Source organism: Sciurus vulgaris, assembly GCF_902686455.1.
Source record: "Sciurus vulgaris genome assembly, chromosome: X".
Lineage (NCBI taxonomy): Eukaryota > Metazoa > Chordata > Mammalia > Rodentia > Sciuridae > Sciurus > Sciurus vulgaris.
The window spans coordinates 79625649-79641343 of record NC_136471.1 but is presented as its reverse complement, the minus strand read 5'-3'; the positions used below and the strand labels follow the sequence as shown (position 1 = coordinate 79641343).

Genomic DNA, 15695 nt, shown 5'->3' with positions numbered 1-15695 from the left:
CAAAAATTCTACTCCTAGGTATATACCCAAGATAATTGAAAACATATGCTATACAGAGACTTGTATATGAATTAATATCAGTGGCATTCATAATAGCCAAAAATTGGGAACACTTTAAATGTCTATTAATAAATAAATGGATAGACAAAATGTGGTATAACCATTCAATAGGACATCATTCAGTCAAAAAAAATGTGAAATGTCCAGAAAATCTAGACAGAGAAAAAGCAGTTCTGTAGTTGCCTGGGGTCAAAGGTAGAAGCAGGGACTGCAAATGGGCAAGAAACTTTTGGGGGTAATAGAAATGTTCTAAAGCTGAATTGTGATGATAGTTGTGTACCTCTAAAATATACAGATTCATACATATTCAATGGGTGAATTTTATGATATGTAGATTATACCTCAATAAAGTTAGTTTTTAAAAAATAACTAAAGAAACCTTCACTGAAAAAGAAAACGAAATCAGCAGAGAGGGACTTAACAACAGGCATATCTTGTTTCTTTCACTTAATCACCTGCCTCTGAGAAATGGTGGGAATAATAATAAACTTTTTCACAAGGTTACCATCATCACAGGGAAAGTAACAATTCTACTAGGCTTTGAAAATACAAAATAGTTCAAGATGGCCAATTGTACTGTTATTTGGACCTAATCTATAGTATACTCGCATTAGAAAGTTTGTACTTTTAATTACTTAAATTTTATAAACCCAGGGAAATTTTGTAGTTCATAACCATATTATAATGTGAATTTTCCCTAAACTCATATCAGAAACATAATTCTATATAATTTCTAATATATAAACAGTTCAGTTCTTTAAAATTAGCTGAAAGTTTAATATTAGCTGGAAGTTTGACTTACAGTGTGGCTAATAAGGCTCAGAACATCTTCAAAATAGCCCCAAACTTCTTCCATTGGACAAAGTTCCACACTTGATGTCCCATCTGGCACTGAAAGGTTAATCAAGATGTGCATACATTTGCTGAAAATCAAAAAGAGAAAACTCATCCCATAAGGAAAGAAATCATTGGCTTCAATGGCTAAGATAAGTAAAATCTGGATCTCATCCCAGACTAAGCTTCAAAACACTTCTGTTCTTCCCTTGGTTTTATCTGGCCTCCAACCTCAGAAGACAGATTTTTGAAGTAGTAAAAGGGGTTGACCAATCTTTTCTTTTATCACACCTATGGCTGTATTTCACTCTTTTTAGTTTCCAGCACAAAGGAGTAGCAGTTTATTATATTTCATGAGCTGGTTCAATTTATAGGCATTTAAAAGCATCTTGTTACTTCCTCAAATGGGCAAGGGAATTGGGATTTAAATTGGGAAATAATTCCAAGAGAACTGTCTCTCATGTCTTAGAACAGAAAGACTGTAATGAAGTTTTCCAGAGAAAAAAACCACACACATCTATTTTCCCTCATGTCTAGACATAGAAAACAAAAAAACTCTCCAGTAAATATGATTTCATACAACACTTACTGGTGCTTAAAAAGTGCTTAGAAAAAAATCTGAGGTAAATATAGCAAAATGTTAACATCTGTCAAACTTGGGTGGTGAATACATTGATATTGTATTAATCTCAATATTTTTCTGTACCTTTGGTTTGTTTATTTTTGTGGTCCTGGGTATCAAACCCAAAGCCTCACACATGGTAGGCAAGTGTACTGCCTCTGAGCCACATTCTCACCTCTATTTTTCTGAACATTTGGAATGTTTAGTAATGAAACAAAGAAAAGAAGGTGCCAAGTGTGGTGGTGTATGCCTATAATCCCAGTAGCTCAGGAGGCTGAGGCAGGATACTGAATTCAAAGCCAGCCTCAGCAACCTAGTGAGGCTCTAACCAAATCAATGAGACCCTGTCTCTAAATAAAATATTAAAAAAGGGCTGGGGATGTGGCTCAGTGGTTGAGTGCCCCTGAGTTCAATCCCCAGTATACCCCCCAACCAAATAACAGAAAGGAAGGTACTTAAATAGTTTTATTATATATGTCTACTCAAGTAAGTTACTTGTTTTCCTCTTGCCCTCCTTGGGGAAAATCAGACTCTTTGATATTGCTAAAAAATTCTTGGTCTGTAATACAAGCCTCAGTATGGAGCTATTCATAGGAGGGAGCCCCTCCCCCATCATCTTTTAAGTTGAACCTGTTGAATACAACTGATTATTTATGGGGAATCGACTGTAGATCTTTTGGCTATCAAAGATCCTGGATTAGGTGTTGAATTACATTTACTAACCTGTATTTTAAAACATCAATTGGTTCGTTCTTTTTGTGGAGCAATAAAGCCTTTTTCAAGGCTTTGAGAGCAATAGAAGGATAGTATGCAGGCGTTTCCAAGGCTAATACTATAGGGAGGGAAGAAAAAGGTTGTGAACACCATCTTATCCATCACAGTTTTCACTCCAGGCTACAACTTGCTTTCTCTAATGAAACTAGCCTGAAACAGATTAACAACACACACACACACACACACACACACACACACACACACAAATCAAGATGAATTTTATAAAATAATGAATCCACAGATGCTTTCAGAGGTAGCTTCTTCTTTCTAGGCAGAGTAGCATGGTAGAATTGTCAGGTCACATCCTTTCTTCAGCAAACATCAACAGAAAACCTACTGTTTCTATGGCCCTGCATACAGTCATACAGGTGAAGCAACAATCTTATGAATCACAGTCAAGGAAGGGCACACTAAGAAAGAAACAAAGCAGATCAGTAAAAGAACACTAATCAAAAATGAATTTAATATTATTATATACTGTTTTTTGCCAGGTTCTAAAAATAGGAAACTAGAATGAATATCAGAGGTAATTAATTATAAAACTTCCAGATGCAATTAACAGGCCTCTAGAATTGGAGTTCCATTATACAAGAAATAGTGGTCATCATCACATGTTCATAAAATATATATCATTAGCTCCATGGCTCTAGGAATTCTGTCTTGGCAAGACAAAGGAAAAGTATATGTGACTGTTGTATACTTGAGTATACCTAATACTGTTAGAGGTAACTCACACTCAAGTTCCTGAGGAATGTGAGAGATAAAAAGGGAAGAAAATTAGGCCATTTCCCAAAAGCCTCTGAGTCCCTAAATCCCACCTGTATTTCAGCCAGAAATGTGAGCATGGCAGTTGTGTTAAAAAACTTCCACTATTTCTCTGACATTTCAATAAATAGTTATGATTGTGTCACCTTCAATCAGTGAAACAATTATCATTTCAAGCTAGCTGTGATAAACTAACTTTCTAAAGTTTGAGCTTCCCTATTTTGTAGTCACATAATTAACTTCCACACATAGAATAAATTTGAGCACCTATTATGAGCAATGCACTTCCCTAGGGGTTTATAAGTACAATAAATATATGTAATTATTTTTCATGACCCAAAGGAGATAAATGTACAAATGATTGTAATACAAAATAGTTTAAGAATGCCATTAGAGAGGGAGAAAAAATGTTTTCCACCTGGAGGTAAGAAAGATGAGTAAAGAGAAAAGAAAATAGTAAGATCTAAATGGGCACCAGCCTTACAAAAGTATAAATATAGCTCTTACATGCGATTGTTTCAAATGTTTTACTTTCTAAATGAGGCAGCTCCCACACTGATTCCAGGAAGCTGTCCAGTGATGGATCTTTCATTTTGGATTTAACTTCAAACTCATACAGCAAAAGCAATGTTTCACATGGATCCTGTGAGAAGTCCCCTAAGAAAGAGACAAAAAAGCAACGTTCTCTGTGATTCCATTTCATTATGCTCTCCTGTTCTAATTTCTCTAACTGGGTAGGTTTTCCCATTCAGGAAAACTAATTTTACTTACAATTTATAGGTCATCTCCGGCACTGTAGACAGATTTTTAAATTTTTTTTCTTTATGGTACTGGGGATTGAACCTAGGGATGCTCTACCACTGAACCACATCCCCAGCCCTTTTTATTATTTTGTTTTGAGACAGGGTCTAAGTTGCCCAGGGTGGCCTTTAACTCGTGATCCTCCTGCCTCAGTCTCCCATGTAGCTGTGATTACAGGCATACACCACACACCCAGATATGGATGTACTGAAAAAAATTTTATTGGTGGATCATAATTATACAAAAGAGTAGAATTCATTATACTGTATTCATACATGCACATAATTTGATCATATCAATCCCCAGTATCTTCCCTTTCCCTCCCTTTCTCCTCCCTCCCACTTCTGCTTCCTCTATTTTACTGATCTCCCTTCTTTTATTGATACTTTAATTGGTGCAACATATGTGTATGTATATGTTTAAATATATGTGTATATATATGTGTATATATGTATTATTCACTGTGGCTTATTCATACATAGCATAATTTGGTAATTTCATTGCCAGTACTTCCCTATATTCTCCACCTCCTTCCTCCCTCTCAATCTCCTTCCTCCTCTATTCTATTGATCTTCTTTCTATGTTGTTCTTTCTATGTTCTCCCTCCTTTTAAAATATTTTTTCTCTCTCTCTAGCTTCTACACATGAAAGAAAACTTTCAACCCTTGACTTTCTGAGTCTGTCTTATTTCCCTTAGCATGATGTTCTCCAATTCCATCTGTTTACCTGCGAATGACATAAATTTATTCTTCTTTAAGGATGAGTAAAACTCCACTGTGTGTATATACCACATCTGTTTATGGACACCACTACTTTTAGCACCCTATAATGCATTCTCTAGCACAGCCTGCATTTCCTAAAACATTTGCCATGATGCTCCTAACTAGCCTGAAATTCTGCTGTTATCATTAATGATCTAATTAAAACCCAATGTTTCCTTTCCTCCTGTGAACTTGTAAGTAGGGCCATACTCATTCTCAAGGTAGAATTAAATGGAAGATTCAGCGCGGCATAAACCAATTGTGGTTTTATGTTAAGCAAAGTGGAGGAGGGTTTTCAAGTTGTTTCATTTGGTCAGTCAACACTATTTTGTGGTATCACCAGGGGAAGAATCTGTGTCAGATGGCATCAACTATACTACATGAGACAGCTTTCATTCACCTTTGGTAGAGTGAATGTTTAGAAAGTTTTGAGGTATAGCATACATACAATAAACTAAATAAAGTGCTCAAACCTTCAACAAACAAACTCGATGAACTATCACACAGGTTTAAACCCATGGAATTAGTACCCAGATCATGATAAAGGACAACTTCCAACACTTCAGGCTTCCTTGATTTTTACTGCTTATTCTTGAACTTTACTGCTACTGGTGCATAGAAATATAATTAACTTTTGAGTATTAACCTTGTGTCTTAAACTTGCTAAACTCATGTATTAGTTCTAGGAACTTTTTAATAGATTCTTTGGGATTTTTCTATATAGACAATCTTCATCTAAAAATAGAATCTTATCCCTTTTGTTCTTTTGTCTTTCATTCTTTTGCTGACCTATAACATTGGTTGGGACATTCAGGATAATATTAATAGGAAAAGTTAAGAATAAACAACCTTGACTAGGGGAAACATATTCATTCCTTCATTGTCAAATAGGTTTTGTTTTTTGTTGACAGCCTTTAGCAAGTTGAGGAACTTCCTTTCTGTTCCTAAGTCAGCTGAAAGTTTTCATCATAAGAATTTTAAAAATTGAATTTTTCAAATTTTTTTGTTATCTATTGATTTTATATTTTACATCTTTAATCTCTTAAAATGATGAATTAATTGAGTTTACAATGTTGAACCTGGGATAAACATCACTTGGTTATGATGTATGTATGTTACTAAATTCAATGTGTTGAGAATTTGTTGAATATTTTGCCATCTATTTTATGAGAGATGTTGGTCTGCAGTTTCTTATATTGTCTTTGTTTAGTTTTGATTTCATAAAGTGAACTAGTAGTTGTGTCCTCCGTGTGTGTTTGTGTGCACATACACTCAGTACTCAGTGCTGGGGATTAAACACAGGGCCTTGCGCATACTAGGCAAGTGCTCTACAAATGAGCTATATTCCCAGTTCGTGTCCTCCTCTTTTCTGGAAGTTTGTACAAAATCAGTATTATGTCATCTTTAATTGTTTGGTAGAATTCTTCTTCAGAGTCTTTTTGTTGGAAGATTATCAATTTAATTAACATAACAGGTACAAGACTATATCTATATCTTCTTGAGGGAGCTTTGGCAGCTTGTGACTCAAATCATTTGTCAATTCATTTAAGACTTCAAATTCACATGCATAAAGTTGTCCATAATGTTCCCTTATTAATCTTAAACATCTGTAGAATCTATCTAATGATGGCTCCTGATATTTTTTTGTGTCTTAGTCTGCCTGCATAGTGGTTTATCAATTGCATTGATTTTCTTTCAAAAGACAAACACTTACAAATAGCTTTCAGTTTTGTTGATTGTGTCTGTTGTTTTCTGTTTTAAATTTTATTGACTTGTGCCCTTGTCTTTATTATTTCTTTTCTTCTTGATTGCTTAAGTTTGGGGATCAAACCCAGGGCCTTGCACATGCTAGGCAAGTGTTCTCCCAATACTTTAGTATGTTTTAATAAAAAGCATCAAATTTATTTCATGATCTACTTTCATGTTTAAATTAGAGATTTTGGACAATTAGCATATCTTAAAATTCATTATCAGAGATGATGAAAACATTAACAAGCTATTAAATACTGCAGTGATATAAATACTGGCCCATGAATTTATAAAAACCATGTTTAGTAGCCAAAAGTTCCAGTTGCACTACTTAACTGAAAGAAAGATCCTTGGTGCATTCTCATTTTGACATAATTTAGCCTGCTTGTACAATTACTACCAAGTTCAACAAAATCTTTCCAAATATTTTTTTTTTGGCAGTGCTGGGGATTGAACCCCAGGCCTTGTGCTTGCAAGGCAAGCACTGTACCAACTGAGCTATATCCCCAGCCCAATCTTTCCAAATTTTAAGACTTTCTTTACCACTTGTGAGTATGACTTAACTGTTAATTCTTTAAGAGTTCTTTAAAATAAATTTTAAATTTTAATTTCACTTTTAAACCTATTAGATCAAAAAGTACAGTATACTACTACCATATGAGTTAAAACAAAAAATGGAAAAAATCCCAAAGTTGTATCTATATAATCAGTGAATTATCTGATAAATCATTTAAACCATTTCACAATTCTAGTTAGCATGAGGTAAAAACTGATTCCAAGGTACTACAGTGTTTGGCATTTTTTACTGCAAGTTTTAAATCATTGTTAACTCTTCTCAACAACTCATCTCTAGAAAATGGCAGTGTTCATGAGTACAAAATTGTTACATCTAGTAGGTGGTATTCTATGTAGTCCAGATAATAAGAGAATTCTTTACAAAATTAGGTTTAAAAGTGCAGAATGTCTTGATAATTACCGGTTGTCTGAGAAAAAATACAGAAAAGAGAAGTAAGTGCTCATTGATTAATATTATTTTGCTTTGAGAAAGCCAGAAATGATTCTGTTCCAAGAAATAAACAATAATGAGAAAAGATGTGATTAATAGGCTATCTCTTTTAAACCCAAGTACACTTTTCACCTCAGAGAGGGTAATTCTGACTTTTACATTCTTAATATCTTTTGTCTACAATAAGACCTCATTTAAAACTATTACGTGAAGAGTGTTAATGATCTAGGAATTTTTCTCCAAAGATGTTTTCATTTCAGTACATAAGCTGGAAAATGGCAAATAACTAAGTCAGTTATGAAGAATTTATTATACAGATTGAGTATGTCTTATCTGAAAATGCTTGATATTGGAAGTTTTTGGGATTTTTCGGATTTTGAATATTTGCATATACATAATGAGATACCTTCAGGATGGACCCAAGCCTAAATACAAAATTCATTTATGTTTCATATGCACTTTCTATGCACTGCCTGAGGTAGTTTTATGCAGTATTTACAGTGAACCTCTATTTTGACTGAGGCCCAATACATCAGATCAGGTGTGGAAATTTCTACTTGTGGCATCATGTCTATAACTCAAAAAGTTTTGGATTTTGGAGCATTTGGGGTTTTGGATGATCAGATTAGGGATGATCAATCTGTAATGATAAATGCTGATTTACAATAATTGTCAATAGATAAATCGGATCTCATGAAAGTTTAAAATTTGTACTTCAAAGGAAACTGAAGAAAGGAAAATGACAATGTAAAGAATTGGAGAAAATAAATGTAAGTCATATGTGTGTTCAGGGACTTATTACTCAATAATAAAAAGATAGACCAGTTAAAAATTGAGTAGATTCTGTGAAGGTTTGTGCTCTCCAAAACTCATATTGAAACTTGAATGCCACTGTGGTCATGTTGTGAGGCCAGACTTTTAGGAAGTGACTAAGTAGTTAAGACAGATTAATGCCTTTCTAGTGGGACTGAGTGAATTCTTCTCTCAAGGGACTAGATTAGTTATTGTGAGAGAGAGGGTTATTATAAAGTGAGGTTGCCCCTCATGATTTTTCTGCATATACTTGCTTGCTCTTTCATGATCTGCCATGTTAAGATACCCTCACCAGATGCCTCTGCTATGCTTTTTGGCTTCCCAGCTCCAAAACTGAGTCAAAATAAGCTTCTTATAAATTACCCAGTCTCAGGTACTCTGTAAGAGCAACAGAAACAAAGACTAAGACAAGGACTGAATAGATATTTCTCCAAAGAGGATGTATAATAGCTAGTAACCATCTGAAAAGATGCTCAACACCATTGGTCTTGAAGAAAATTAGTAATTAGGAAAACAAACCTATAATGGGATACAACTATGCACTCATTAGGATGGCTAGAATCAAAAAGTCAGATAATACACGTGTTGGTAAAGAATAAGAGAAATATGAGGATTCACATATTGTTGGTGGGAATGTAAAATGCTACAGATGCTTTGGGAAACACTGATAGTTCCTCAAACGATTAAACATAAGAGTTACAATATGACCTAGCACTTCCTCTCTTAGGTGTACATGCAAGAAAAGTGAAAACGGGTCCACACAAAACCTTGTGTACAAATGTTTATGGCAGCATTATTCATAGTACTGAAAAGGTATAAACAACCCAAAATGTCCATCAACTGATGAATGGATAAATGAAATATGAGATATCCATGCAATGGAATATTTGACCATAAAAAGTAATGAAGTACCAATACATGCCATGGCATGGATGAACTTTGAATATATGCTCAGTGAAATAAGTCAGTCACAAAAGTCCACATATTACATGATTCCATTTATATGAAATATCCAGAATATGAAAAATCTTTACAAACAGAAAGTAGATTAGTAGTTGCTTAGGGCTTGTGGGAAAAATGCAAGGATAGGTAAAGGGTTCAGAGTTTCTGATCTAATTTAATGTTTCAAAATAGTTGATGGTGGGATCTGGTATATACTAAAATGTACTGAATTATACACTTTAACGAGTGAATCACATGCATGTGAATTACATCTCAATAAGTGGTTTATCAAGTAGAATTTATACTTCGTATATATTCTTTTGTACTCAACTTTTCCTAATGATGCCTGTGATATTCATCCACATTTTATGTTTCAGAAGTTAATTCCTTTTACTGCTCTGTAGAATTCCATTGTATGACTATATTACAATTTAGTTAATCCATTCTTCTGTTGATGAGTGGTAGTGTTGTTTCAAAATTTTAGCACTTATGAATAGAACTTTTGTGAACATTCTTGTACATATTTTGGCAAAAAGATGCATTCATTCCACCTGAGTATCAAGGGATGATATTGCAGGGTCACTGCTGGAATAGGTACATGTCAGGTTAACAGATACTGCCACACAGTTTTCCAAAGTGGCTGTTCCAATTACATTTCTACCAGCAATGTATCAGAGTTCCAGCTGCTTTCCATCCTTACTAACACTTGGAATTTTTTAAAAATTATTTTCTGATATATCTTTTTATTTGTTGATGGACCTTTATTTTTATTCATTTGTTTATATGCGGTTCTGAGAATCAAACCTATTGCCTCACATATGCTAGGCAAGTGCTCCACCACTGAACCACAACCCTAGCCCAACACTTGGAATTTTTATTTCCTTTATTTCAATGAGAGTGCAGTGGCCCTATTTTTGCATCTCCTTGATCAAATGCATTGACCATTTATATAACCTCTTTTGTAAAGAGGTTATATAAATTCAATTCTTGGCCCATTTTTATTGTGCTGTTCAATCTTTTCTCATTGAATTGTAGTTTTTAATATATTTCAGAATTTATCAAGCTAATGTATCAGTTTTTTTCTTTCTGTCAGTAACTTGTATTTTTCTTTCCTCAGTTGTATCTTTTAACAAATTGAAGTTCTCAATTGGCCATAAGTAGACTTCAATATTTTCTTGTATAATTGGTAATTTTTGTGGCCCTAAGGTCATAAAGATATTCTCCTATGATTCTTTTTAGAAGACTTACAGTTTTATACTATGATCCATTTTGGTTTTTTTTAGATTTATGGGGCCTTGCCATATTTCCAGGCTGGCCTTGAACTCCTGGGCTCAAACAATCCTACCTTAGCCTCCTAAGTAGCTGGGAGCACAGGCACACACCAATTTGTCTAGCTTATCTCAAATCAATGTTTGTATATGGTATGAAGGAGGGGTCAGTACTCATATGGATATTTGATTGTTCTACCATTTAATACATAAAAACTATTCCACTGAATAGCACTGGAGACCTTAGTTGCAAATTAAATGACCATGTGTGAGTCTATTTCTATACTCTATTCTGGGCTCTCTTTTCTGTGGTATGAGTCTTCAAACTCTATTAATATTTTCCAAGACTTTCCTTTGCATCTTCATAGATATTTTAATGTCATTCTTCCAGTTTCACAAGTAAAGCTAGAATTTTTTTTTTTTAACTTGGTACTAGGGATTGAACTGAGGAGCACTTAACCCCATGAGTCACATCCCCAACCCTTTTTGTATTTTATTTAGAGACAGTGTCTTGCCAAGTTGCCTTGCTACTTTGCTGAGGCTGGCTTTGAACTCATGATCCTCCTGCCTCAGCCTCCCGAGGCGCTAGGGTTACAGGCATGTACCACCATGCCTGGACTAGTCTATGGATCAAACTGGGAAAATTGACATAATAGTAATGCTGATTTTTCCAGTTGATAAACATTATACATCTTCATTTATTTAGGTATTCTAAAATTTCTCTTGGCAATGTTTCAGTTTATTAGTTTTCAGTGAATAAGTCTTCTTATCTTTCATTATAGACTAATTACTTGGCACTTGATTTTTTTTCATTTGATGGATTTTTATGCTATTTAAAATGGTATTTTAAAGGCTCAATTTCTAATCATTTCTTGTTAGCACACAGAAACAGAATTAATTTTTAACAGCATACAGAATTTTTGTATCCAACAACCATACCAAATTTGTTTATTTAAAAAAATGTATTAAAAAATAAAACACAGACACAGAAAACCAGAGTATCTGTATCTGTGTGTGTTTCCTCCCTCTCTCTCTCTCTTACAGTTCTGTTATAACCTTTGTTTCGAACAGTTGAATTTTTTCCCCTATAACACAGGGAACAATTTAGGCATGATGTTAATTAAGTATTTGCTTTTATTTAATTTAATCTATGTGAAATAGTAGATGAATGCAGAAAACCGCACCTAGTTGAATCATGCTATGTAGCAATACACAAAATACACACAAGTGCACAACTGAAACTTCTATCGGCTACCTCAGTTCACTACATGTGTTATGAGCCCACACCCATACATGGCTGTTGCTAAAATTTACATCAGACTTCAGATAACCCTCCTTCCATCACTTAACAGTATCTCACAAGCTGCATTCCTTCTGATATCTACTTACACAAGAAACTGTCAAGTATTTTTCAAGATATAATGCCATATTTATTGTACTATTAATGCATTTTTAATCATTTAACATATATAAAACTGTGCTAAAATTTTATTAGGTCCATATCTTTTTTAAATGTGTCACTGACCAAGTTTTTGCATGTTATGTCCCTAACCCCATTTTCCCCAAAATCCTTTGGTTTTTATTGCACAGTTTTGCCTACTATATTCATTTTTAGCAACACATATGCCATGTTATAGCAGAACTCATGATACATATAAAGTATTTTCATAATTGCTAATCCATATCTCCAAGAAAACCAAAGCTCCTGTCTTTAGAACTATTGTGCATAGTTCTTATTGTTTTTAGCCTTGTGTCCAGTCAAAACAATAGTTTTCAAAGTTACTTAAATCAACATTATTTCCCCGCCCCTGTCAGTATATTTATGTAGTTCATTTGTAATACAGTTAGACTCATTTGTCACAGTCTGAATTCCATCTGGAGTGCCTCCACATTCTTAATGACATTTTAAAATTGTGAACAGTAAAATATACTCTTCGTGGCATATATTTCTAGGGTTTTGATGAATGCATATAGAGTCGTGTGTCTACTCTCACAGCTCCTTACAGAATAGTTCATTGTCTTCAAATTTTTCTCCTGTTGCTCTTTTACAGTGAACTCCTCTCATGTCCATCCTCTGCCAACCACTGTTTTCTCTTCCTATATTTTACCTATTCCAGAATGTAATATAAATGGAATCATAGCCTTTTGGGTCTCACTTTTTTTTTTTTCTCACTTAGCAAATGCATTTAACATCCATTCACTGAATAGCATTCCACTGCATAGATGTACCACACTTTGTTAAGCCATTTCAGGTAAACTTTTTGTTGTTGTTGGCATGCACAGTAAGCTCCTGGGCCTGGCTTGTTCTCTTTGATGCTTTCAGTCATGGTTTAGAAATTGCTTCACTATTATGAACACTTCAGATAGGCAAAACTCCCAGTCAGTGTGTACGCAGAGCAAGGATTATCAGCCCTACTTCCTAGATGCAGGAATTAAGGCTGAGAGATTGAGAATTTGTGCCCATAGAAACAAAGCAAACTAAGGGAGAGCTAGGACTATTGTCCCAGATGTTCTTATTCACAATCCATGTACTGGAAAGCAAGTAGAGAATAACTATGACTAAAAAATGGTGAAATATAGAACCTAGGGAAGTTAATTTTTGAAGTATTTGATCTGAATAAGAGAGAGTCTTGCAAATACTTTGGAAATGGTCTGAATCAAGACAATTAGATGGTCTTTAAGAGACAGCAGGGAGAGAGTGATCAATTCAATCCAAGATATGAAATGGGTTACTAGGAGACCTATAATTATTCCAGTACAATGTTGAATGGAAGTTGTAATGTACATGTCCCATTACCTGACATGGGTGGGGAAGTCTTATTTCACCATTAAATATGAAATAATGGGTACTGTGTTTGTTTTTAGGTACTGCTTATCAGGGTGGGGAAGTTAGATTCTATTCTGAGTTTGTTAAATATCTTCATCAGAAATGGGTATTAACTTTTTAAAAATGTTTACAAATCTATTGAGATGATCATATTTTTCCCTTTATTTGGTTAATGTGCACTGATTTTTTTATGCTGAATTCCTGGGGTGAATAGTAATTGGTCATTAAGTATCCTTTTAACATATTGCTGGATTCAATTTTCTAAAATTTGTTTATGATTTTTATACTTATCATTTAAGACATGAAGATGTATTTTTCTTTTACAAAATATCCTTTTCAGGTTTTGGCATCAGAGTTTTGCTGGCCTCATAAAACCAATGTTTTACCTAATTATTTTCTGTAAGGGATATTTGTACATGATTGCTATTATTTCATTCTTATATATTTGGAAGAATCTACTAGTGAAGACTTTTTATTTGCAGGAAGGTATTTATTTTAAGGTTTCATTTGTTTAACAGGTACAGGACTATTCAAAATAGCCCGAATGGGACTATTCAGATTTTCTCTTTGGGCCAATTTAGGTAGTAATACTTTTCTAGGAACTTGTCCATTTTATCGATGGTCAAATGTAGTGGCATAAAGTTACTCAAACCATTCAAAATATTCTATTATTGTATATTTATTTTTTTGTATTCAGGATTGAACACAGAGGTCTTTTATCACTGAACTATATCTCCAGCCCTTTTTTGTTCTGAGAACGGTTCTCACTAAGTTGCCAGGGCTGGCCTTGAACTTGTCATCCTCCTGCCTCAGTCTCCTGAGTATCTGGGATAACAGGTATGCACCAACCATGCCTGTTATTATTTAATGTCTAAAGGATTTGTGGTGGTGTTTACTTTTGAATTACTGATATTAGTAAGTGGTGTTCTTTTTTTCTTCTTAAATCCATCTTGTGAGGAGTTTAGCAATTATATTTATCTTTCCCAAGAACCAGCTTTATTGGCTTTGTTGATTTTCTGTATTCATGTTTGATGTTCTATATTCATGTTTGTTTTATATTTCATTGTTTTCTGCTGTTATCTTTGTTGTATTCTTCATTCTGCTTTCCTTGGGTTTAATGTGCTATTCTTTCCCTACACTCATTTGGAAGCTTAGATCATTGATTTTCAACCTTTTATTCTTCTAATAAATGAACTTTAAGGCTATGTATTTTCCTTTATATTAGTTCTATACATGATTTTAGGTTATATTTTCATTTTTGTTAATTTCCACATATTCCATAATTTTCATTTTGATCTCTTCTTTACTTGATGGGTTATTTAGAAGTGTGCCTTTTTAAGATTCCCAACAGAGGGGGTTTTCTAATCATATTTCTGCTGTGGTTTTCTCATTCAATTCTACCTTGTTCAGGTAACATACTTTGTATGATTTCAATCCTTTCATAATTGCTTTTCAGATTAGCATAAAAACTATTTTGGCAAATGTTAAAAATTCACATGAAAATAATGTACTCTATAGTTAATAGGTGTATTATTTTATATATGTATTAATTAGGGGTGAAGTTTAACAACATTCTGAAAATTCTGTAGAAATAAATAATGAATGTTTATAGGTAAACTAGTACACACTTTACTTGTGCCAAGACAATTGTACAGAAACATTTATCAATTCATGTCTGTGTATTTATAAATGCAAATCAAAATGGGATATATGTTAGGAATATGGACACTTGAATTACATTCCTAATTAGATCAGGCACTTAAAAGAAGAAATAGTATATATCACTATAAATATCTTGAAACAATAACAAACTTCTCTCCTAAGCCTGGGGCCTATTTCTTCAGAGTTCATAATCTTGTATGAAAGTCTCTACCTACTTCCATTAGGGCTTTGTTTTGCATCATTTGGATGCTTATCCATATTCATCTCCTTTGTGGGAAATCAAATGCTGCCAAAAGTAAAGACTTTTAGTATCAACTTCCATAGGAGATACTTAGGTATCTGCATGTTGTTGGTCAGCTTTCTGTTACTGTAACAAAATACCCAAAATAATTAGCTTAAAAAGAGAAAAAGTTTATTTGGGCTCACAATTTAGATGTTTTAGTCCATGACCAATTTGCCCCATTGCTTTGGGCCTGTGGTAACATAGAACATTATGGCAGAAGAGCATGGTGAAAAAAGCTGTTCACTTCATGGTGACCAGAAAGCAAGGAGAGAGAAATAGGAGGGTCCAGAGTCTAGTATTCACTTCAAGTGCATGCCCTCAATGACCTAACTTCCTTCCACTAAGCCCTACCTCTTAAAGGTTCCACCACTTGCCAATAGTACTGAGTCCTTAAAACAGGGGACTTTGGGGTCACTGATTCAAGCCAGAACATTCTAGCTAATTGTTTATAATTTACTTTGGGGGAAAAACCCTAAACTCAAGTTTTCCTATTTCTGTGACCTAAGTCCTAACCCAAAATGTACTCTA

At 34.1% G+C, this 15695-nt stretch overlaps 1 protein-coding gene across 1 annotated transcript in view; it reads right to left on the bottom strand.

The window, feature by feature from the left end:
• Positions 1–15695, bottom strand: part of TEX11 (testis expressed 11) — a 316643-nt gene that overhangs the window by 16298 nt on the left and 284650 nt on the right. Inside the window, exons 26-28 of the mRNA XM_079124942.1 lie at positions 3563–3712; positions 2240–2348; positions 863–983 (exon numbers count right to left, since the gene is read on the bottom strand). Coding sequence (XP_078981068.1) covers positions 863–983; positions 2240–2348; positions 3563–3712 — 380 coding nt within the window. The remainder of the gene's footprint in view (positions 1–862; positions 984–2239; positions 2349–3562; positions 3713–15695) is intronic.